The following is a 21362-nucleotide window of genomic DNA, read 5'->3' on the forward strand; positions in this document are numbered from 1 at the left end:
GGCTCATCCAGCAATGTCTTCATCTCATCTGTCTTTACCCATACCAGGGAAGCATGTCTGCAACTACAGCGCTATCCGATTTTGCGACCGCTACTTCGTCCGCTACAACGTCTAGCCCAACGCTACAAGTTGTCTGTGCCTGGCCCATCTCGTCCAACTATGGAGCAGGGTCGCGTGTTAGTACCAACTCCTTCCCACGTGTAGAGTGGGTCTGGACCTATCAGAAAACTGATGCATGAATACAGATCCTGTACTATGTTCTTGTTGCCGCATGTGTAACTTTTCGCAAAGCAGAATGGCTACGGAACACCTGTCTGGCTGCCGTTTTAATTCTGCCGGCCATATCGGCCCTGCAGGCCCTCGTGCTAGCAGCCGCGCATACGAATGGTCAGTATAACGGCCACCAAGAACTCCAAGAAGCGCATTTCTGACCAAGAATCCGAACAGGCGGCGTCGATATGGATATTTACGGCGTAAGTTCTTGGTGTCAATATGCTGTGCGACAAACACTGATCGAACGTTTTCGTCTGTGCAGGCTTTCCAGTTCTGCGCAATTGGCATTTTAGCAGCGCCTCTCACTGTGAGATTGTCGCGAACTTATTTCCAGTCTCCCGGTCGCAACATCATATTTCTCTGGACGATACTGATCCTGATGGGGCTGTTGGCCCTCTGCGTCGAGTTCTACCGGGTCACTCCAACGGCCTGTAGCAGCGACGATAATGGGAATCCTTTCCGAGGTGCCGCTAACTTTCCGTACGAGCATGCTACTTGCAATCTGACTTGCTCTGAAAGCGTGGGTCCAAATTCTCCGATGCGAGGCGGATCTGCCGCCGACGTCTATGTCATTCCCGTGCCGCGCATCCTGACTTTCAACGCCGCCATGCTGCTCTCGGCCGGATTTTGCATACCTGCGATACTGTCCTTGATATTCACCTGGGATAAAATTCTGGAGATCAACTGGAAAAGACGGCGTCACGTGGAGCCGCTAGACGCTCGGATCGAGGGCGCCAACATGACCGTTGGAGAGATGAAAGGTATCAACAACGTCGTGAGAAAGTTCTTGAGTGTCATAGAGATCCCCCTATTCGGCGGAGTGATCATCACAATCATTGGGGTTGGCGAAGCAAATTTCTTCAGTCCCCAGGTGCGGTATATGACGGAACCTATGGCTTCGATTGGTGAGTAGTGTAGCGCAGTGGTATGTTCGGTGCTAACACAGTCCCCAGGGCAATGGTCACCCATAGCTGGAACAATCTTGGCCGCACTTGGATCTCTATATATCCTGTGGTCGACTGGTGGTGATGAGGCTCCGCAGGAGAAGCATGTGGACCATTGTGAGAACTCTGGCTCATCGCGCCCCAGTCGTAGTAGCGAACGACGACCATCTCCGCGGCCTCCTTCCTCGACCTACTTCAGCCCCAAGGGTACTACAGAGAATGGCTTGGGCATACGCTCAGAGTCGCCCAATGCTATTGAACTGATCCCGACTATTACGCACCCCGGCTCCGAACACCCTCAACCCAGCCCTTCTTCTCACGATGATCAACAAGAGAATACCCAAGCTGATCAGCCGACAGCTGGTAGAAACGTTGTGCGTAAATGGCTGACGTCTGCTGGCAATTACCTCGGCGACGCTGCGCATGAGAAGCTCGATACAGATCATGTCGGCAATGACGAAGACACTCATAGGTTTCCCGAAGTTCCTGGCGAGATCCTACGAAATCCCGATCTAGAAAGGATCAGTCGCACGTACAGCAAGCTCCGCGAAGAGAGGGAAAACAGCGTATATGCGGCAAGCATTGCATCTACATCAGGGATTGAGGGCAGTACGTCTCCGCCACCTATACAGGATTCGCCTCGTCCCGATATCAGCCCTGTCTGTCGACCAGAACGACGGGCTACGCTGGAAGTACCAAAGGAAGCGCATCGTAGGAGCGAGAGCCATTGAACGCTCATAGCCCAAACCAGGCTTCCGATACGGTCAGATGCGAAGGAACACTATGGCCGACACCTACTGCCCAGATGCCTTCGACACTCGGACCGAAGTCGTCAGTACGGTAGTTGCGCTCTGGCGTATCTTTCTTCGAGCTCGTCGGCGTGGTGCTGACGCCAAACACGTTGGTCCACTGCTTCAGCGTCTCGTCGTAGTTCTTCGGGCTCAGCGTTCCGTCAACCGAGCCATGCCAAAATTCTTGAGAAGTCAGTACGTGGTTCATGAGCGCACTTAGCCTTGGACTTACGCATGCGCGGTCGTGTTCCGTTATACCCGGGATACATCCCTCGAACTACATCACCCCAGTGCTGCGCAGTCGAGATGGACTGTCCGCCAGAGCAGGTATTATTCCATGCTGCCGCTGCTCCGGATGCAGAGACGAAACATCCAGCCGGCACACCCGAGTATAGAGACACTGCGCTGATGAGCTCGGGATAGGTGGCGGCCAGAACGTTGCTCATCATGCCACCTGAGGAGCCACCCGTCACGAAGACTTTCTTGGGGTCGATCTTGTACTTGTCGATCGCATAGACGATCATGTTCGCAATAGCATTCGAATCGCCACCGCCATTATGCGACAACGAAGCTTTGCTGGATACGTCCCAGCACTCAGTCGTGGAGCTCGGCCAGACCGTCACGTAGCCTTTGCTATCCGACCCTTTCTTCCATGGAATCAGGGAGTTTTGGAAATACTTCTGTGCCGACGACTGGCATGAGTGGATCGCCACGACTAGCGCATCGCTCTTGACCTGGTCAGGCACATACACCCACCTGAGTAGCGTGTCAGTCATTGCAACCTTGGAAAGGAGGGGCGTGGATTACTCACATGCCTGGCTTTGCTCGCGCGCTACCGCCATAGTTCGAGACTTGTGTCAATTGCGCAGCGAGAACACCCGAAGCAAGTGCGAGGGTTGCAACAAAGGTTCGGGCGAGCATTTTGGAGGAGCTGGAGGTAGTTTGGCATTGCCATGTCTGAGCTTGGTCACTATATACACCCACAAGCTCCGCATTGACAGAGTGGGGTCGACTGTCATTCGTGGAAGTCGATTTTTTCGTCTCATCATGTAGTGTTTGTATCTTGTGGCACCACATGGAGTACAACGATCATCAGAGCCGTTATTAGGTAGCTCCGGATAAAGAGCAAGTTGCTCGCAATCAAGCTTCATAACAAGCATTTTTCGCACATTACCCGCATATGTCTGTATCCCTGCATTCCACGTCTACCACTTTGCAACTGCCGATATGAAACACGAGGACTCGATGTTACTTGTCGGCGAACCCTCAGAGTCTAACCCAGCTACTCTAAGTGCCGGACGAAGCTTGACGTCAGGCGCAGCTTTTAGATAAGCCTCGTGAGGCCGGGAGAGTAGCGCAATATAGGTACATGGCAATGAGCAAGTGCTGCTTACTGAGGTCCGCGGATGAAAGGTTGGCTGCACTGGATATCTGGTACGTTATATGAGGCCGACATTGGTGCCATGTGGGGAGCTTCGCGCCGGTCGTCCTGGTTTCTTTGAGGAACTTTGAGCAGACGACAAGACGAAATATCTTCCTAAAAGTAGATCAGCTTGCTCGAACATTTACTTGTAATCGCATTCCGCCCAGGGTAAGGACATTCACGATGTGGCGTCTTCTCGCATCCACCGCCATACTCTTAACCCATCGAGCCTCCGCTCATGGCGGAGCTCTGAACTATACTGTCGGAGACACATGGTACCCTGGGTAAGGTCAAGATGCATAGTCCTCAAAGAATGTAAACAACTCAATCCAGTTAACGCTCTTCATAGCTACGATCCTTATGGCGACCAGACCATGCAGGATGCCGCCGCATGGATGCCACAACGAAAATGGGTTTCCAACAACCCCATTTTCGAAACCACAAACACGTCCCTTTCCTGCAACACCCCCGGTACACCCGCCCGCGCATACATACCGATTCGCGCGGGCGAAAACATAACCGCTGTGTACTCGTACTGGGTGCACACCGTCGGTCCCATGATAGCTTGGATGGCATACTGCGACAACGCTGAGAACGACTGCGCGACCTTTTCTAGCGAGACGGCAGGTTGGTTCAAGATCGGAGAGAAGGGGTTGTTGGAAGGAAGCATCGAGACTGGAGAGTGGTTCCAGAAGGCGTTCAGTATGTGGGACGGAAGTCCAAGTCTATGGAGTGAGACGGTGCCTGTAGGACTGAAGGCGGGAAGATACTTGGTGAGGCATGAGATTATCAGCTTGCATTCCGCGAATAGTACGTCCAAGGTTCCTTCGTCCAGATGCAGCTCTTTGAGGATGACGGAAGGTGCAACGCGCTAACGATCTGGGGTGCGTAGAACCACAATTTTACCCCGAATGCGCGCATTTGGAAGTCACGAACAATAAGGAGGGAGGCTCCATTCCTAGCGAGGAGTATATGGTCAAGATTCCAGGCTTGTGGAGTATGAATCGTACGTATGCCAATGTCCGGAATGAGCATGCGGCTGATGATAGATAGAACCCGAGATCAATATCGACATTTACGATCCCGAGGTTTCGGCAAAGAAGGTACGCTCGATAGACACGGGTTGCTGCAAAAGCCTTGTGCTGACAACATTACTAGGTATACAACATCCCGGGCCCACCTGTATGGACTGGAAAGCCGAAGGTCGGCATGTAGAAGGGGTGATGGATTGAGCACGCCCGGGAATCACGATCCAGTCAATCGAGGATTTGCACATCACAATTCAGTTGTCCTCTGTGGCGCAATTGGCTAGCGCGTCTGACTGTTACAGCTTGCAGTAGCAGTCATCAGGAGGTTGGAAGTTCGAGCCTTCCCGGAGGAGTGAATTTTTTGCTGCTTGTGCGGACAAGACAATAGACTGGCGTGGGTTGATGGAGAAGTACATTTTTGGATGCTAGGGTTGTGGGTAGTGGCATGGACTGACAGCTACCGAGGATCCACGGGGCTGTGGGCTTACATAACCGGTAAACGTCATCGATTAGCGCTATGGCCACGCTCCTTCTTGCGCGTCCTTAGAACAACACTACGCGTCGACACATACACAAGACGTCGAAAGCGGCAATTCATACCATCATGACGCGATATAACGCGTGTTCCAATGTGATCGTGATATTGTACGTTTCAAAATTCTCATTCGAAGTCTTTTGCCGCCTGACTGCCGAAGCTCTCCAGGGCTAGCACTATCCCAATGCATACTCCATACCATCCACCAAACCTATGCTCGCCCACACGCCACGCTATAATGTCGCCTTCCTTCGACAGACCTTGAATTATCGAGTCATCTCGGTCATCCGGTCTTTCCACGGGCAACCAGCCTTAGCTTCGGGAGCGTCTTGCCTCCTCTTACGCCGATCTCACCTCTAGACCCCTTGTCTCACTTGACACATCGTCTTCCTCGGCCATGTCCTCGACAACCTTTGCATTATCGCGGCCTCTGCGTGCTCTCTGCCTCTTGGCTTTCTTGGTATCTTTCCGGCTGGGTCTTGCGGGAGTCGTGGTAGGTGGACATGGTGGAGACTGTCCTACTTCCAGGCCAGTATCCTCTTGGTCGACACCAAGCTCCTTCTTGAGGCTTCTCTGGAACGCAGCTTTGTCTTGCAGCTTCCGGTAGCGGTTCTTTTGAGGTTCGGTCATCCCTTCCTCCTTCCTCACTAACTCCCGTTGCTCCGTCTCGTCTGCCACGTTTGCATCATGCTCAGCCTTGAATGACTCGAAGATAGCCTTCCACTCGATCTCGACATTCGGGTAGTTGTTGCGCGCGTTCTTGACGTCGAGGTTGTAGCCCGCCAGGTATGGATGCACGGCGCATCCTTTAGGGGAGATGCACTGAAAGCGCTGCCCACAGATCACGACCTTGTTGTATGTATCTGACTTCTTGTCCTGGTCGACAACGGGAGCAAGACACCAGCAGAAGTGCAGCGCGCTGACACATCTCATGGATGGGCCGCCGCCACACTCCTTGTCTTCGCAGTGATGCTGTGGTTGGACAGGTCAGTGTATTCTCTCAACATAAGTCTAGTCCCTCCCGGCTACATACAGCGCTGCTCATTCTCTCTTTCGTACGAATGTTTCTCATCATGGCAGCGTTGCTGTCGTTCTTGATATAGTGGCCGAATATCTCGTCCAGGTCCAAGGAACTCTGTCGCGCGTAGTTGGGCATCTCTGTGGCGATTGCATTCGATATTTGCTAGATTGTAGAGGTTTATGGGTAGCGCAATCAAGCAGATAGAGTCGGGAAAGTCGTGTAGGTCAGGGAGGTTGTACCTCTTGTCGGCAGAACGAGGGATCACTATTGGTTGTTGCAAGAGTTGTATGCCTTTACTACTCGGCTAATAGGCACTATTTACGTTATTATTGTTGTGGTTGCTGCCTATCAATCTACTCGGCTCAGGCTTCCTCGCTCGCTCCGAGTATCGCCGACATTGTGGTTATCTATCTCTACGAGCTTCACTGGAATCGTATCTGCTGAGAGCCCCCTGAGCACATCTGCACTCAAAGTCATGATGACCAGCCGCTGCGAGCCGTCACTGGAGCTCTGATCGGGCCATATCACGATAATCTGCTAGTTGTTCCCCTAGCAGCGACTCGCACACGACAATGCATATATAATGACTGAATTGTTGATCAAAGAACACTGCGCAGCTCCTCCCCAATTCCACCCCAAGAAAAATACACCGCATCAGACACGCCCGTCTCAGTACACCTATACATATACTACAATCCTAGGCTCTCGGCTAGGCTCGCATGGGGAAGCATAGTCAAGGACTTAATTGAACATAGGCGATGACAGTCTTTATTGAGCTCTTACTTAGAGTTTTGGTGGTCACAATCAGGCGTGATATTCTGCAGCGCACATCTTACAAGAGACGAAGAGTGGAAATTCCATGGAGTAAGTGAGACTAAACTCCATGCAACATTATCTAAACATAAGTCATTTTCTTACTATATGAAACGATATCTACGATGCGTAATACTGCCTGTCACAATAGACTTGATAATTCAAAATAGCCTTCGGCCAAGAATAGTGCGAAAGGGCGCTACCGCATTAGCCATCGATTGCACCAAGTGATAGAGCAGAACGCCACACGCTGGAAGCCTGGCTCCTTTTCTACATCTAGAAAACATAGTACGAACACACAATCAACATACAGTAACCAACATCCTAATACTCTTGAGTGAGTAATCAGGAGAGACGCATCTGCCTCAGTAGCGCAACGTAGCGTCTCTTGGTTCTCTCGTTCATCAATCCGCGCGTGTCTTCCCCCTCTTTTGCGACACATGCTTCCTTCGAAAGAGAGCGCTACTTGGGGCTTGTAGCATCTTCTTCAGCTTTTGGTTTTCGTATCCAGTCCATTGCCAGCTCCAACAATCCTCTCCATCCGTTATGAGTTTCCAGATCTCTGATAAAGGTCGACAATATTACCATGGTTTCGACATCCGTCTCTAGTTTGTACGGGGTTCCGCTCTGAAATCTGTATCTGTCGTTCGCCGTCATGCGTACCTTGCCGCTTATACCTTCTACCGTCTCCGTTGACCGTTGCTGGATGTTGTGAATAAGCTGAGAAACATCTCCTGAGGCAAAAGAGGCGAGTAGCGGTACATCAATTGATGCAGTCGGTGCTAGATCGCCGATCCGCTTACCATGGCGGCAAATGGTCCATGAGAAGCCAAGAACTGCATGAGTGGCGCAGGTAGTGGCGCATCGTGAGTCGCAAGCTTCAACTAGAACTCTCGTATAAAGAAATTCCAATGACGCTGGTTGTACACGACACCAGGACAGTCCGACTGATACGCCACTTTGCCCAGAAATGGTGCGCCATCGTGGTGTGTACATTGCAACTTCGAGAATATCGTCGCCGGTCCCTTTGCAATACCTGATGGCTCCGGATGTTTGTATAGCCATAGCAATCTCCAGGAGGGAACCTCCAGTGCGCGCGTGCCGACTGTCATCGGCACCGCGTGGTTGCATAGATGGAGCTTCCATCAGTTTCAGACCAACGTAACCGCCCATGTAGTCGTCTCTTTGTCCTTCGATAACATAACGATTGTACTGTTCGGCAAATTTGAAAAGGGAAGACTTGACAATGTCTAGCGCTAGAATTTGCTGGAGGAGCTGCCATACGCTGAGGTTATAATGGGCGATACTGATAAGCCTCAAGTCTTTTTCAGTTCCTTCCAGTAGACCAAGTAAAGCGAAAACACCGTCTAGAGGGACTGATCGAGGTAACATTCCAAAAGTTTCGAATAATCCCTCAAAGGTCTTCCACTCACTTCGATAGTTGAGGAGAGCGAACATGTTATATTTAGTTGGCGTTATTCCAGTTGAACTGTCGAAGAGAAGAGCACCTTGCATGATCTTATCCAGTTTACTGTAGGAAAGTTTGTCTTTTCCTAACAATAAGTGGACGTCCTGTGCAAGAATGAATTCCTGGACGATCCACATCCGCGACCAATACTCGGCTTTCGCAATGTACTCTAACTGAGATCTTTGTCGTTTACGTTGGCGTTCATCTCTTAGGCACCAAAAGTACAACTCGCTTACGTACTGTCGGTTGAAAATGCCAGTATGAGGCAACGATTTGTCGTAGCCGAGCCAGCTGTAAACGCACTTGGCACCAGAATATATTCGTTTCATCTCTTGAACTTGATGACTCCGCTCTTGAATGTCGTCTTGGTTGATGCATATGGCATCTAGCCATATAACTCGCGGCTGGTAACGGCTGCGGAAAGCTTTCAAAAAGCGGAAGAGATTGTCTCGCACTTGAAAGGGCCCGCCATCCAGGAGTATAGATCTTTTCGGCTCGGGCGGACCCCAGACATAAGAGCCAGCGATATATTGGTCTCGTTCGCGTGAGATTGAAGACGTGAATGATTCGCATCGTAATGGAGAACCTTGGCGCAGGCTAGGCAGCACGCGCAGAAGTCGAAAGCTGTCACCGTCATGCAAAAGAGGCGAGTATCGGGTAGAGGCAGCCTTCTGGACCTGCGTTGGGTTGGCAGGGACATCGGTGCTTATGTTGTTTGTTGACATAGCGAACAACTCTCGCTGAAAGGTACATTCCGAGCTTCCACTGTTAGGCGCAAGACAGTCATATCGATTGAGAGGCGTAGTGAGGAGGTAAAGTAAGCAATTAGAAAGGAGGCAGTACGGCTGAGCAATCCTAGAAAACTTGGCAGCTGACATTGGGCCAGTACCGAGGCGACACGAATCACACCATCCGCATGAAGCCACAGCATGTACAACGAAAACATGACGTACACCTCCATAGCGACTTGGAACTCAGAATACCGCGGTAGGTTATTAATCCCCAAACTCGATGAACTCGCCGTGCCTTCCTTCCGACAGCTGTTCCGCCTTCTTCTCCCATTGTCCCATAAACCACAATGGCCAGCCTCTCGCTCGTCTCCCATACGTCCGTCGAAGGGGCTTTGACACAGAGTGTGCAGTCTCGAGGTATGTCGCCCTAAAAGCATTCCACAACTGTCTACCTCCGTCTTCTGTAGCAGCAGGATCGGGGAAGTATGGATCGTTACAGGTCACCGCTGTGACTAATCGCTGTATGGCGGCTTCGGGTCGATCGAAGGAGAGTAGCGAGGCTTTGTCGAAATCGAGGATGTAAAGGCGCATTTCATCTGACATATGATGTGTTCGGTCCCATCGGTTCTGTCTCCAGTTGGGTTTCGACATCGGGGCGCCGAGAACGAGATTCGGCGGTGAGGAAGAGCAGAAGGGCTTGGAGGTTTTCAGATCGCCAGCAAGAATGACTTGCTCCTCATCCCAATCATTCACTCCACCAAGTACAAACTCGATATCCATACCGTCTACGAGAGCGTGCCAATGTATGATAGACAGTCCTGTAGCCATTTCTTTCGCCAACTCCGTCGTCAGGTTATTGTCAAATGGAAACGATCTGAGGTCCTCCCTTGTCAGAGGAAAGTTCCAAAGATTGTCTGACCTGCACAACGATTCGTCCTTGCGTGTTGCCAGTCCAAGATATGGTCGCGCAAGACAAAAGTCGTTCTCGGGATTGGCGAATACCGCGGCTTTGGATGTAGTGAACTCGTAGCGCGTTATCAGAGCGTGTCGAACCTCAGGGGCTAATGTAGGAATAAGGGACAGGGAAAACAGGAACGGTGATGTCTTCCTGTCTTCGGCTTCCGTGAAACAGCCGGAGAATTCTGCCCAGAAGTCTTCTTTAGCTTCATTTGCTATCCAGCCCTTGGTAGCTGGCACCCTGGGAGTGTAATCTTTGATTTTCCAGTCGCGTTCTGACTCCGTCAGCGACCGATGTACGTGAGCAGTCAGCCGTATATCATTCCATAGGGCGTCTCGGTCCCGACCAATCTTGTATGCAGCTGTGGAGAGATCCACGCAGGTATAGATGGTGCCGCATGTGCCGCGACCGATAACGTGGAGATCTATGGGGTTGTCGCCCAATGCGCGCGCCGAACTCGTTTGGAAGCCGTCTCGAGGGTTATCGCTCGCGTGTTCGTTCTCTGCTTGCGCCATGGTGGCAGCTCTGCGAGGAGAATAGGTGGTCTAGATTGCTATTAGAGTATCTGCAAAGTTTACGTTGTACTCTTCAACAGATGCGATACAGTTGCTAGATATTAGCCGGGCGCAGTTGACTCAGAGGGCGAGCCATGGTTCGTTCTAGCATTCCAGGCGTGCCTATTGGAGCGCGCGCAGACGTTCTCATCTGTCGTGCTAGAGTGAATGTACAGGTTCGCTGAGTTGCGATAGCTTCCGTGCATGGAGCCCGGATCTGTCGGAGGTTGCCAGGCGTTCATCGTGGTCATGTTCGCGCTCGCACACGCGTGAACCGATCCGCGTTCTGGGGCCGTGCCCGGGCTAGACTGGAAACGCGCGACACGTGACTACACGATGACGATGACGCCATCTCAGAACCTGCCACTTTCTAAGCGCGGCGAATGTCTGTCATGGTGCAGGTTTACATCGCTGTTCTACACGCGTTGGTTATCCCTCGATTAGGATCAACAGACACTTTTGTACAAGATGTAAATTACAGGACCTCTCATTGCGCTCGATGCATCGAAGAACATCGAGGCTCGTACATCGTGAGCGTACAGTTTTTACATACATCCTCTGCATGTCTCATGCATGCTTCTACTTCATCGTCCACAGGCCACTTAGCATATTTTCAATCCTCCACGAAGAACCTAGCCGCAAAAACGACATCGTTCTCACTGAACACTCCCTGCCTCTCACTCTTCACCTGCCTTAGAATGCCCTGTTTGTTCTTCTTGTCCTTGCTCTCTGCGTACGCGATGACACAATCTCGGTTCAGCGGTGGGTTGTTGTTCGTCTTCAGACGTGTGGGACTGCGAGGCTCCTTCGGTAAGGTGCGGTGGAGGTTCTTACGTTTCTTCGTAGCCGAGGATTGAGGTGTAGAGGGTTCGTGGCGCGCAAGTTGAGGTGTCGTGAGAGTTGAAGTGAGCTTCACTGGGGACGGGGTTTCGTTGCCGCGACGTGATCCGCGCAAGGTTTTGCGTTCCGGTGAGCCATCTGCTTGCGGGATAGGAGCAGGAGACGAACCAATATGTACTTGAGGTGACCGGGTGTATGAAATGGGCTCCATATCAGGCTCAGGGGTTGTATGTAGGCTGGATAGAGGGGAAGATGTAGCGGTGTCCCAGATCTTAGAGTTCTCGACGACCGGTACTGCGATCTTGGACGATGGTGCTGCATCCGGCGTGTTTCTCGGTTTGGCGAAAGAGCGAGATCGACGTAGTCGCGCAGATGCTTCACGAAGTATCTCTTCTGGATCCTCGAACCAGAATGGATTTGCCTTTGGGCCTTGTATACCAAGAATGTTGTTGCTAGAAGTTGTACGACGCGAGAGTCTTGATTCGGTTGCATGTATACTCTGGTTGCTTGAGTCAGCATCCGGCTGGTCACCATGCAGCTTGACCTCCTCTACTTCAGGTCGTTCACCCGTTAGGATGGAGTTCTTGACAGTAGATGCGGGTTGTTTAAACACAACATTCGGTTGGAAAGCGCTGGTCTCTTGTGGATTGTCGATAGCGAGGGGCAGGTCAGTCTTCGCGTGCTCTAATGGCGATGTAGGCGGCGGCGTTCCCATCCGGACCGTACTTTTTCTTGACCCGCGAAATTCGGTGCTTGCCTTCTCTGAATCAATAGATCTCTTCTGTTCACGATCTCCTGGGACGATATCCTGTCGAGTCGGATTCTGGACGGGGCGATTGGAAGCCAAGTCTAAACGCAGTTCAGGCTCCCACCTATGATCCACTATAATTGATCTATCTTGCCCATAGACTACCAAGCGTCTGACCACGATGTTGGAATTTGTCTTCATCGACTGTTTTGGAGGAGATGCTTTCTTCGGAGAGACACTTCGTTTTGGCTTTGTAGGTACTGAGTACAAACCTGCTGGCGGTAACGGCAGGGACAGTCTGCGATCAAACGGCGGAAATGACAGGTGTGGTGGCCGAGATTCCTGATATCCATGGAGGTTTGCGACTTGTGGTAACATGTTTGGCTTGTAGCTCTCGGGAGCTCCGCAGAAGTTGGGCCCCATACCGGACATGGTGTAGTCTCGACGCGTGTATTGGCTTTCGGGTAAGCCACCACGTGGTTCTCCAGGCAGAGAACCCGCATGCGGCCTATGACTTGAGGGTGCTTGCCTGAGCCCTGGTAAATGTGTAGGAAAAGGTGATGCGTACTGGTAACCTGGGCCCTGAAAAGCCGTGGGAAAGCGATCGAGCGGACTAGACGTCAGGCCGGCGTTGTCGCCCGGTATCTGACGCATGAGATCACTGGGTGCGACTCCTCCCAGTGTTGGATCCGAGAATTGAAAGGTATATGGTGATGGGAGCATGTGAGTCGTTTGCGAGTTTGGGGTCAGATCTGAATTTATCATCTTCGGAGTGAACCCTGCACGCGACGTGAGCTCCGCTTCTGGAATGCGTACTGCATCGTGCGTATGCGCTCGTCCAGTCTCCGGTGCACGCGGTATGTTGGAGGTATCTGCACTTCTTCGAACTGGTGAATACGTAATTCTTGCATCTGTAATGTTTGGTGCTATCAGTGCTGGAATGCTTGATCCGACACCGGCGAGTGGTGGACTTGACAGCGTCAAGGGTTCCACGGTTAGAGCTGATGGCAAGACAGGTGACATATCCTGTTTCGACTGCACTCCAGACCGGAGAGCCTGTCTCTTTGTATGAGACCCATACTCTGGATCGCTGTCTCCTTCTGCATCCACGTCGATGACCTCTGAGGTCGGCTCCATGGTATCTTGAGGTTCCGCGTCACTCTCTCTCTTACCAGGCGCATCGACACGTAGATGCATAGTACTGCCGTCGGCTCCGAGCACGAACGGGTAACTCTCGTCGATCATGCGCTTCGGTGCCTTTAAATAGCCCACGCCGCTAGTGAGCTTCCTACCCTCTCCAGATGTGATGACTACGTCGATGACCCCGAAAGTCTTCCCACCTGGCCTCTGCACAGTGTATACCTGCTCCGGCATCTGCGTTGTCGCAAGCGCATGGAGGAACTCGGCAGTAGGAGGAATGTTGCCTTGTTCGTCGGTACCCCGCTCGCGTGCTTCAGCTTGGAGCGCCTGGCCAATGTGTTGCCATCGCTGTTCTACCGAAGGTGGTGTGTTGTTCTTCGCAGTACTGCCATCTGCGGCGACTCCGGGTGGTAGGATGATCCATGGCCGCTCAGCGAGAAAGTCGACTCTAGTGCCCGCGAAGACCTGGTGATGGTCTTTCGAGCCAGATTTGCCGTCGTAGTTGGGCATGGCCAAACATGCGGCGAGTGTTCCATTGAAGAAGACTTCGATCTTGAGCGATGTTCTCTGGTTGTAGAGGCCGGAGACATAGGTCTGGTCGGAGAGGTTGACGTGGAGGGTAAGTGCTTTCAGTGTGCGCTGCGAGACATCTGAGAAGCTATCGTTAGCCGCGGTGGTGCTATTAGTATTAGGCAGAAGGTACGCACCCTTCGGCGCACCCTGTGCGTCCCCAGGAGCTTCCTCTTCGTATATGTCACTCCCGACCCGGGTCTGCATAAAAGGTGCTTTTGCGAGCCAGTTGAGCTGGAAGGCGGCGTCATCACCGGGGAAAGGCACCTGCTCTTCTTTCAACAACTTGCTCCCCAACAGCCTCTTTTCAGCTAATGCAGACTGCTGCTTGGCTGCCTCCCCCTTTCTCAGTATGATCTTTGCTGTAGTCGTATCACCGAGCGGAATCGCGCCCAGGCGCACCGAGACGCCACGCGCGAAGTAGGTAGGCATATTTGCAGGTGAAAGAATATACACGTATTACGACATGGCCGTCGCAAGAGGCAATGCCGCACTGCCCGGCGATTGGGTATTCTCGAGTCGGTTGGGTGCGGTAAGGCCGTCTAGAGCGTGTCGAGCATGGTGGGGGTGTATGGGGGACGCGTTGCGGTGACCGAGCGCTGCTGAAATCGCGTGACGTATATCGTGGGCTTCCGTTTCCGGCAGGTACCTCCAGTGCTCTTTCCGCGCACTCGTCCTCGCCGCCGTGGCCAGACTTGCGTCAATGCACATCCCACCTGACGTATGGCAATCTTAAATGTACCCAGGTGCCATGAAAGTGGATTTGGCTATGAGAATATACACGCGATGAATATAAGTGATGGAGATGCAAATCAAGCAGCTTTGAGAAACCCCGACGCGCCGGTAGACCATGTAGAGAGAAGACTGAGTTAACCATCCCAGTCGTAATGAGTCCTATGCGCACGAGGAGATACTTACAAAGAACGCCTAGTTTGCGTATAATTTCGCCTCAAAAGGGTGCGCAGCTGACGGCAGCCGATACCATGCATCAGAGCTCGACTTCACCCCCGGACTCAACGAAGCCTCCGCCGCTTCTTTGCTGCTCGTTGCCGTTGACGCCCCAGTCGTCGGTAATGATGCCAATCGGTGGACCGCCTAGGACATCGCCTAACTCGCCTATAGTCTTTTCGTACACACTCGCAACACCGCGCTCTTCCCAGTCCTCATCTTCCTCATCGTCGTCATTATCCTCGAAGCCTTCAAAAGTCACAGTGCCTTGACGTCCCCCTGCCTCTGCCTGTGCCTCTGCCTCTCCTTCTGTATCCGTGTCCATAGCCTCACCTACATCGCCCTCGTCACCGACCACGCTGTCTCCGCTCATTACACGGGTGACCGTGAGCCTAGTCCGGTCTACAACGCCCTTCAAGCGAACCTTGTCCGTTGTGGTGACTGTACGACCATTCTCAAACCCAGGTAAGAACTCTCCGGTCGCAGTATCGTGCCCGGTAAGTAAAGAGGAGAAGGCGTAGTCGAGTTTCGAGAGAAGACGGAAAGTAGCCTGAGCGGAACGCGTTGAGGAATCGAATAGTGGGAGAAAGTCGGCGGTGAGGACGGCGAGGTTGAGCAGATAGGGTATCTGGAGGTTCGGTGATCCAGACACCCAGACAACATCTACCAGGCCATCGAGGTCTTTTGCGACTTCCCAGAACGCCTTGTATCCTTCCTCCTCGCCCGGCGCTGGCTTAAGCTTTCGGTTCGTCATACGGTTGTCCACTCGCTTCTGGATGCTGTTGACGCCATGGTCGAGGTAGCGTATCAGATCAGATTCCCTTGGGCCGCCGGGCTTGAGTGGGTGTTTGCGTGATTGTGGGAGGGGCGACGCGTGCTGTGACGGCGCGGACGACGCTGGAGGAGTAGGGATTTCGGCCATACTGAACACCCGGAGCCTACGTTGACGTTAGATCACCTAATTTGCATAATTTTATCCTAATGTAGGCTGCAAACCTGTTCAGCTTTTCCGTTGTACAAGGTGATAGTGTCTATGGTTCCAGGGTTTTGTTCGCCGTCACGGTGGTAGGTGAAGACGCAAGGCAATGGGTGAGGGGTGAGGTGCAATCGTCATTCTACGCCGTAGGGTGAGCGCGTTCTTCTTCGTCGCGTGCGGAATTGACCCGCGTCGTGTCTTTTGAGTTGAGAAGTTGCACTGGTGCTGCGATAGCTGAGCGCGGAGCTCCTGATGGCGAGATGACGTTCGCGGAAGGTTCCTCCGTCATCCCAGCCCGTGCCCTGGATCATCCCGCAACACCACCTGCATCGCATGTACAACAGAGCATCACCCAATTGTCGCCAAACCTCCGACACCGCATTTACCTCTGCCGTTGCTTACCATCAATCTGTTGGTGGAATTTGTTTTGTCATCAGGTACTCCTATCACCGGAGAACCTGCAGTAGCTGAGGCAACGACAGTCACGCTCACGGCTTTTCCAACGGACACAGGATACGTTTCCGCCAGGAATGCGATACGGTGGAAAACTTGCATGCTTCGGAATAGCATGCCATCGGAGTTCAGCTGCTATGCCGTGCATCTCACAGCAAAGTAAGCCGCTACCGCCATCGGCCCGTCCTGAATGGCCAGGAGCAAGACAAGGGCGCTGATTAATCACCAGCGCGCCCTTCTCCAACGCGTGCGCGTGCGCCCTACATGCAAGTTTCATACGTCCGCGACGCCGATATGCATACCTAATTAAGCCGCCAACAGTCAACCATGTACTACTGTATCTACTACCACAAGGGTATGATGGTCCATCAGGCGCCGCCCCTTTTCTAGAAGTTTTTTAGCTGCAAGCAAAGGGAAAATTTGCTAACAAACGCAACTTCGGAGAGCCCCGATTGTTGGATGAGGTTGAAACGCGACGTTTATTGACTCTACCACTTAACGGCATAACGTTGAAAATTTGCAATGAAGCCTATGACAAAAGGTATCCACCCGTCGTGTACTCTCAGCGCGAGTAGTCAGGAACGTGTCGCGCTTGTTCAACTTTTGTGGCATGAGAACCTGTAGGGCTGGTTTGAGGCACATAACTGACCGCCAGAGTACCGCTATGGTTGGTGGGTGCGCCGCAAGCTAGCACGATCGCGACGGGCAACATCACGGAATTGAGAAAAGCACATTCGAGACCGTTTGACTTGTGGAGACATCTTGATGTCGTCCTGCACTCAGCTTTGCGGAAATGTAGAGACAGGCACCTGTATGGGCTTAGCGCACGACGCTATTGGAGTCAAGGGCGTGGTTTGTGATGGATGCAGGATGACTCCCCCGCGTATCCGACGGCAAAGCAAGCCATCGCTCAGCGCATCATCCATCTGCAGCATGCAACCTTCTCATCACCTACCAGCCCTAGTTTTGTGCCGCTTGCAAATGACTCAACCCAGGGCGTGCCTGAGTGCCATGTATAAGACAACCTTAAGGCCCACTTGTTTGTGGTGCAGTCCTGGAGCAGACGTCTTATCTTCACTCGCCACCTACTAGTCTGATCTCTGCCTATTCGCACTACCCCAGCTGCCCAGCTCTCAGCTTCTCCGCATTCGAGACGTCTTATCTGAGCAGGATTGTTCCCCGCTTTCTGGTGCGACCTTGCCTTGGCTATTGCAACTAGCAAGCCTACCTTAAGGCACGCGACAGCATCGACATGTCTTCTTCATCGAACACATCAGTGTTTGCGCCACCAGACAGGATGCAGGCGCTGGGCAATCAAATCGGCTATAAGGTCCGCAACATCTCGCATCATGGCCAGCCTACCATCGTGATCGATCTCAACGACAGCAATGGCCACTGCCACAAGTTCATCACCAGCTATTCTTCCATGGATACAATCGAGGGAACAGTCACCATCACTGCACCGCACGACACTCGTTTTGAGGACATCGACATCGCATTCACTGGTAAGCTCAGATCACACACGAACTTCGCAATTATCGTATCTGACATAACACAGGTACAAGCCAGGTATATGTGGATAGGATGACGACTACGCCAACAATGACAGGACGAACAGAGGCAAAGCACCGGTTTTTGACTCTTAGACAGCCAATAGACCAATCAAACTTCCCCTCCCCAAGAATTTTTGAAGCTGGAAGACCCTACAAGTTTCCCTTCACATTTACCATCCCTTCGCAACTACTACCAAAAGCCTGCTCGCATCCAGTAGTCTCGGATCACATACGCGACGTACATCTCTCACTACCACCCAGCATTGGCGATCCCGATCTTGCTGGTTTTGGCAGTACACTGCTTGATGACCTTGCGCCGGAAATGTCAAAGATCACCTACGGAATCCAAGTCAAAATTGCGCACACTCGCGGATCAGAAGGCATCTCGGTGCTTGCTGATAAGCTGAAAAAAGTGCGCGTGAAGCCAGCCTTTGCAGAGCAGCCCCCGCTGAACATTGACCACAACGACGAGTACCGATCGCGACAGGAAAAGACAGTCAAGAAGGGTTTGTTCAAAGGAAAGCTCGGGACGTTGTCTGCGAAGACTATTCAGCCGCCACCTCTTGTCATTCCGGGCGCAAGATCAACAGAGGGCAGAACAATCACGACTATGGCCAAGTTAGTTCTCCGGTTTGATCCCACAGAGGAGACCAGCGCACCACCGAAACTCGGTTCATTAGGAACAAAGATGAAGGTCGTGACCTACTACGCCTCAGCTCCTAGACAGAATCTACCAACGCGGTCTACGCTCGGGTTCGATCTGTCGCAAGGCCTGTACTCCGAATACGTGCCGCTGTCCAATCTTTGCATCGCCTCCGCCCAGTGGGAAAAGCACGATGCGGCACAAAACCCTAGTCCAGAAAGCCTAGTTCGACGCGACTCTGGTATTAGCGATTGCTCAACTCTGAGCGAAGCGGAGAAGGCCTTTGCGATTGGCATCCTCCCTGCATCCAAGGAATACAAGCAAGGTGCCTTCTACACAGCGCAGATCTTGGTGCCAATCACCCTTCCTATGACACAAAACTTCATACCGACATTCCATTCCTGCCTCATCTCACGAACATATACCCTCGCGCTGCAGTTCTCCGCCCACGGAAGCTCCAGTATACATCTGAAGGTCCCGATACAGATCTGCGCCGAAGGCAGTGATACTGGTATTGAGAATGCTAGGGCGAGGAGTGTCGAGGAGACGGCATTCAGAGCTGCCTCTGATGTCTTTGCTCCACGCAGTGTTGCGCCTCCAAGCCCTGAGACGGCTCGCAGCGCGAGTGTTGGTACACGAGAAGAGATGCCGCCCGGCTATTCGGCTTTTGCGCCGCCCAGCACGAGGTACAGCGTGAGCCATTCTATCGTGACCTGAAGATGTTCCAGGTTGTCGTGGGAGGACCAGTGACGAGATCAAGATAATTTTGTTGCGCAACAAACTGACGATTATCGAGCGATGTTTTTCTTGGAAAAGGATCTTGCTTTTCGGCGTTTTGGTAAGGAAGAGTGGCAGGGTTTTCATTCATCGCAGCGCAGCTCATGCTCTCTTTGGCTCGCCTTTTTCTATCGTTAGATCGCTCACCAGATACCCATACACATAGTAACGAACTTAATACGTTGTCATTCTCATCCTAGTTGCATCTTTTGCTCTTGCCCACTTCCGAGTAATGGTGTCATGGTGTCTTGGCACGTCCGTGCTGGCCCTGGGTAGCTTCCCAATCACCTCATCCTTTGGCACCGCATCAGCACACCATCACGCACAAGCATCGCTTTTCATCAGACCAACGTAAAGAAACAATGGCCGAGCATCCGTCTTTCACATTGGCAGGCTTGTGTAAGTGTCACGACGCCATCTGCGTGTCTGGGTGTATGAGAGCTGACTGAGAAATGATGTGCAGTGGCCGTCGGAGGAACTGCTGGCTATCTCCGAACACGCTCAACACCAAGCCTTGTCGCTGGAATCGGATTGGGTGCTTCCTACGCTCTTGCTGGTAAGCTGTTGTGCCCATAGGACGTGGTTCTGGCTGTATTGAACGTATACAGCTGCTTGTGGGCGCTTCAGCTAACCTGCGATCCAAGGCTACCGTATCAAGCAAAATCAGGATTACGGCACTGAACTTGCGCTTGGTAACAGCATCTTGTTGATAGGCTCTGCGATACCGCGCATTATGAAGACCGGCGGACGCGCGCCTGTACCGATCGCTCTGGGCGCGACTGGTGCGCTGGCGACTTACTACTACCAGAAGAAGGTGCGCGAGTTCAGGTATGGTGTCTGAGAAGCTTTCTGTCTCTTTGAATAGAGGGCTATCATTGAACGGCGATTTCGCCTTGTATAACTACTCAGGGTGGCTATATACTACCCTGCTCTACTCTTGAGTATCAATACCCCACTCCTATTCTCTTCTACTGAGTATAACCTCTCCCGCGCCGTTCCTTCATCTCCGATGCCCTCAAGCTCCGGGCTTCGCTGCGCAATCATCATCATACCATCAAGCTGTACCCATGGACCCGGTGCCATCCAGTACCGCAGTGTTTGATATATGCCAAAGCAAGACGACAACAGCACAATCGCGAGGACGGCAACGGCAACCCACTCCCAGCCTAGACGCGGACTGGACCCGTACAATTGCCATTGAATGGGATAGGATACAATCTTATCTTCCGATTTGGAAGGCAGAGATGACGGAAGAGGCGACCAGTACTTATTGCTCATGCTGAGGATGTTCTGGAATAAGATCCCTATGACGATAGACAGGCCCATGGCGTCGGTGTTGACAGGTGGATCGATTGCCTGTAGATTGCGACTCATCAATAGGAATTGCGGCAGTAATCTTGTCGATGGAACCAATAGCTCAAGCCTCGGCATGACGTCCCGTGCCTGCATACCTACTCCATTGGCAACATCAAAGTCGCTTGCAGTTGTGCGGTCGTAAACAATCTTCTGGTTCAATTCAGCGCCGTAGTGGTTAAAGCTCAGGTCGGGACTTTCCCTATCCACGATCCACACATTGACTGCGTATAATCCATGTCGGAACAAGCTGGAACAAGTGGCACCGGCAAAGCCTAGTGATGGGACTGGTCCGAAATCGGTCGTGATTACCGCTTCCGACGATCCGTTTCTAGCTGGCGGCCGGACAACGATTGACGCCTCCGGGCTCAACGAATCCATTGGCGAACAGACAGTGTTCAGTACTGGCAGTACGAGCGTCAGGTTACCGGTCCAACCGATCGATGAAGATGTTGGCTGATGGTCCGTGTTCTTGAGCCAGTCGTAGACACTGGTTACTTGCCCATCGTCTGCGGAGGCCGTCTCGACTGACCCATTTGATATGCCGAAATCGGTATTGAGTGTAGTCCAGCGCTTCCATGAATCTCCGTCCAGCCGGTAATTATACACATGCCTCCAGCCTTTCTGCGTTTCCTTTACCGTGGACACAACATGCGTTAAGCCGGTGAACGCGAGAGAAGCGGACATGCCGAGCGCCCAGTCCCATGGTGGGTAGCCTTCCCCTCCAATATTGGATTGGCCGACACCAAGGATGTTTAGCCAGTCCACGCCGAGGAGTGATACTTTAGGATACTCGATTCTCATTGTCGCTCGATCATGTGC

The 21362-nt window shown here is 52.3% G+C and overlaps 9 protein-coding genes and 1 non-coding gene across 10 annotated transcripts; 5 read left to right on the forward strand and 5 right to left on the reverse strand.

The window, feature by feature from the left end:
* Nucleotides 1–880: 880 nt before the first annotated feature.
* Nucleotides 881–1948, forward strand: J4E84_008953 (uncharacterized protein; the record flags this gene model as incomplete). The annotated part of the gene is made up of 2 exons (XM_049391520.1): nt 881–1178; nt 1227–1948. 2 exons carry the CDS (start codon nt 881–883, stop codon nt 1946–1948), a joined length of 1020 nt encoding a protein of 339 aa, XP_049240648.1.
* A 4-nt stretch (nt 1949–1952) lies between these two features.
* Nucleotides 1953–2929, reverse strand: J4E84_008954 (uncharacterized protein; the record flags this gene model as incomplete). Its single annotated transcript, XM_049391521.1, has 3 exons — nt 1953–2191; nt 2241–2764; nt 2820–2929. 3 exons carry the CDS (start codon nt 2927–2929, stop codon nt 1953–1955), a joined length of 873 nt encoding a protein of 290 aa, XP_049240649.1.
* An 876-nt stretch (nt 2930–3805) lies between these two features.
* On the forward strand, nt 3806–4646 carry J4E84_008955 (uncharacterized protein; the record flags this gene model as incomplete). The annotated part of the gene is made up of 3 exons (XM_049391522.1): nt 3806–4241; nt 4485–4534; nt 4590–4646. The coding sequence occupies 3 exons, from the start codon at nt 3806–3808 to the stop codon at nt 4644–4646; spliced, it is 543 nt and encodes a 180-aa protein (XP_049240650.1).
* Nucleotides 4647–4720: 74 nt separating this feature from the next.
* J4E84_008956 lies at nt 4721–4812 on the forward strand. Its single transcript has one exon. It is a non-coding gene; the product is annotated as a tRNA-Asn (tRNA).
* A 521-nt stretch (nt 4813–5333) lies between these two features.
* Nucleotides 5334–6150, reverse strand: J4E84_008957 (uncharacterized protein; the record flags this gene model as incomplete). Its single annotated transcript, XM_049391523.1, has 2 exons — nt 5334–5966; nt 6028–6150. The coding sequence occupies 2 exons, from the start codon at nt 6148–6150 to the stop codon at nt 5334–5336; spliced, it is 756 nt and encodes a 251-aa protein (XP_049240651.1).
* Nucleotides 6151–9291: 3141 nt separating this feature from the next.
* J4E84_008958 (uncharacterized protein) lies at nt 9292–10500 on the reverse strand (the record flags this gene model as incomplete). The annotated part of the gene is made up of 1 exon (XM_049391524.1): nt 9292–10500. The coding sequence occupies one exon, from the start codon at nt 10498–10500 to the stop codon at nt 9292–9294; it is 1209 nt and encodes a 402-aa protein (XP_049240652.1).
* A 652-nt stretch (nt 10501–11152) lies between these two features.
* On the reverse strand, nt 11153–14305 carry J4E84_008959 (uncharacterized protein; the record flags this gene model as incomplete). The annotated part of the gene is made up of 2 exons (XM_049391525.1): nt 11153–14183; nt 14301–14305. 2 exons carry the CDS (start codon nt 14303–14305, stop codon nt 11153–11155), a joined length of 3036 nt encoding a protein of 1011 aa, XP_049240653.1.
* Nucleotides 14306–14825: 520 nt separating this feature from the next.
* On the reverse strand, nt 14826–15707 carry J4E84_008960 (uncharacterized protein; the record flags this gene model as incomplete). The annotated part of the gene is made up of 1 exon (XM_049391526.1): nt 14826–15707. One exon carries the CDS (start codon nt 15705–15707, stop codon nt 14826–14828), a length of 882 nt encoding a protein of 293 aa, XP_049240654.1.
* Nucleotides 15708–17511: 1804 nt separating this feature from the next.
* J4E84_008961 (uncharacterized protein) lies at nt 17512–19127 on the forward strand (the record flags this gene model as incomplete). Its single annotated transcript, XM_049391527.1, has 2 exons — nt 17512–17719; nt 17773–19127. The coding sequence occupies 2 exons, from the start codon at nt 17512–17514 to the stop codon at nt 19125–19127; spliced, it is 1563 nt and encodes a 520-aa protein (XP_049240655.1).
* Nucleotides 19128–19549: 422 nt separating this feature from the next.
* Nucleotides 19550–20028, forward strand: J4E84_008962 (uncharacterized protein; the record flags this gene model as incomplete). Its single annotated transcript, XM_049391528.1, has 3 exons — nt 19550–19586; nt 19651–19743; nt 19832–20028. 3 exons carry the CDS (start codon nt 19550–19552, stop codon nt 20026–20028), a joined length of 327 nt encoding a protein of 108 aa, XP_049240656.1.
* Between the last annotated feature and the right edge of the window lie 1334 nt (nt 20029–21362).

This window comes from Alternaria hordeiaustralica (genome assembly GCF_023758085.1).
Source record: "Alternaria hordeiaustralica strain BMP 2776 chromosome Unknown scaffold_25, whole genome shotgun sequence".
NCBI classification, from domain to species: domain Eukaryota; kingdom Fungi; phylum Ascomycota; class Dothideomycetes; order Pleosporales; family Pleosporaceae; genus Alternaria; species Alternaria hordeiaustralica.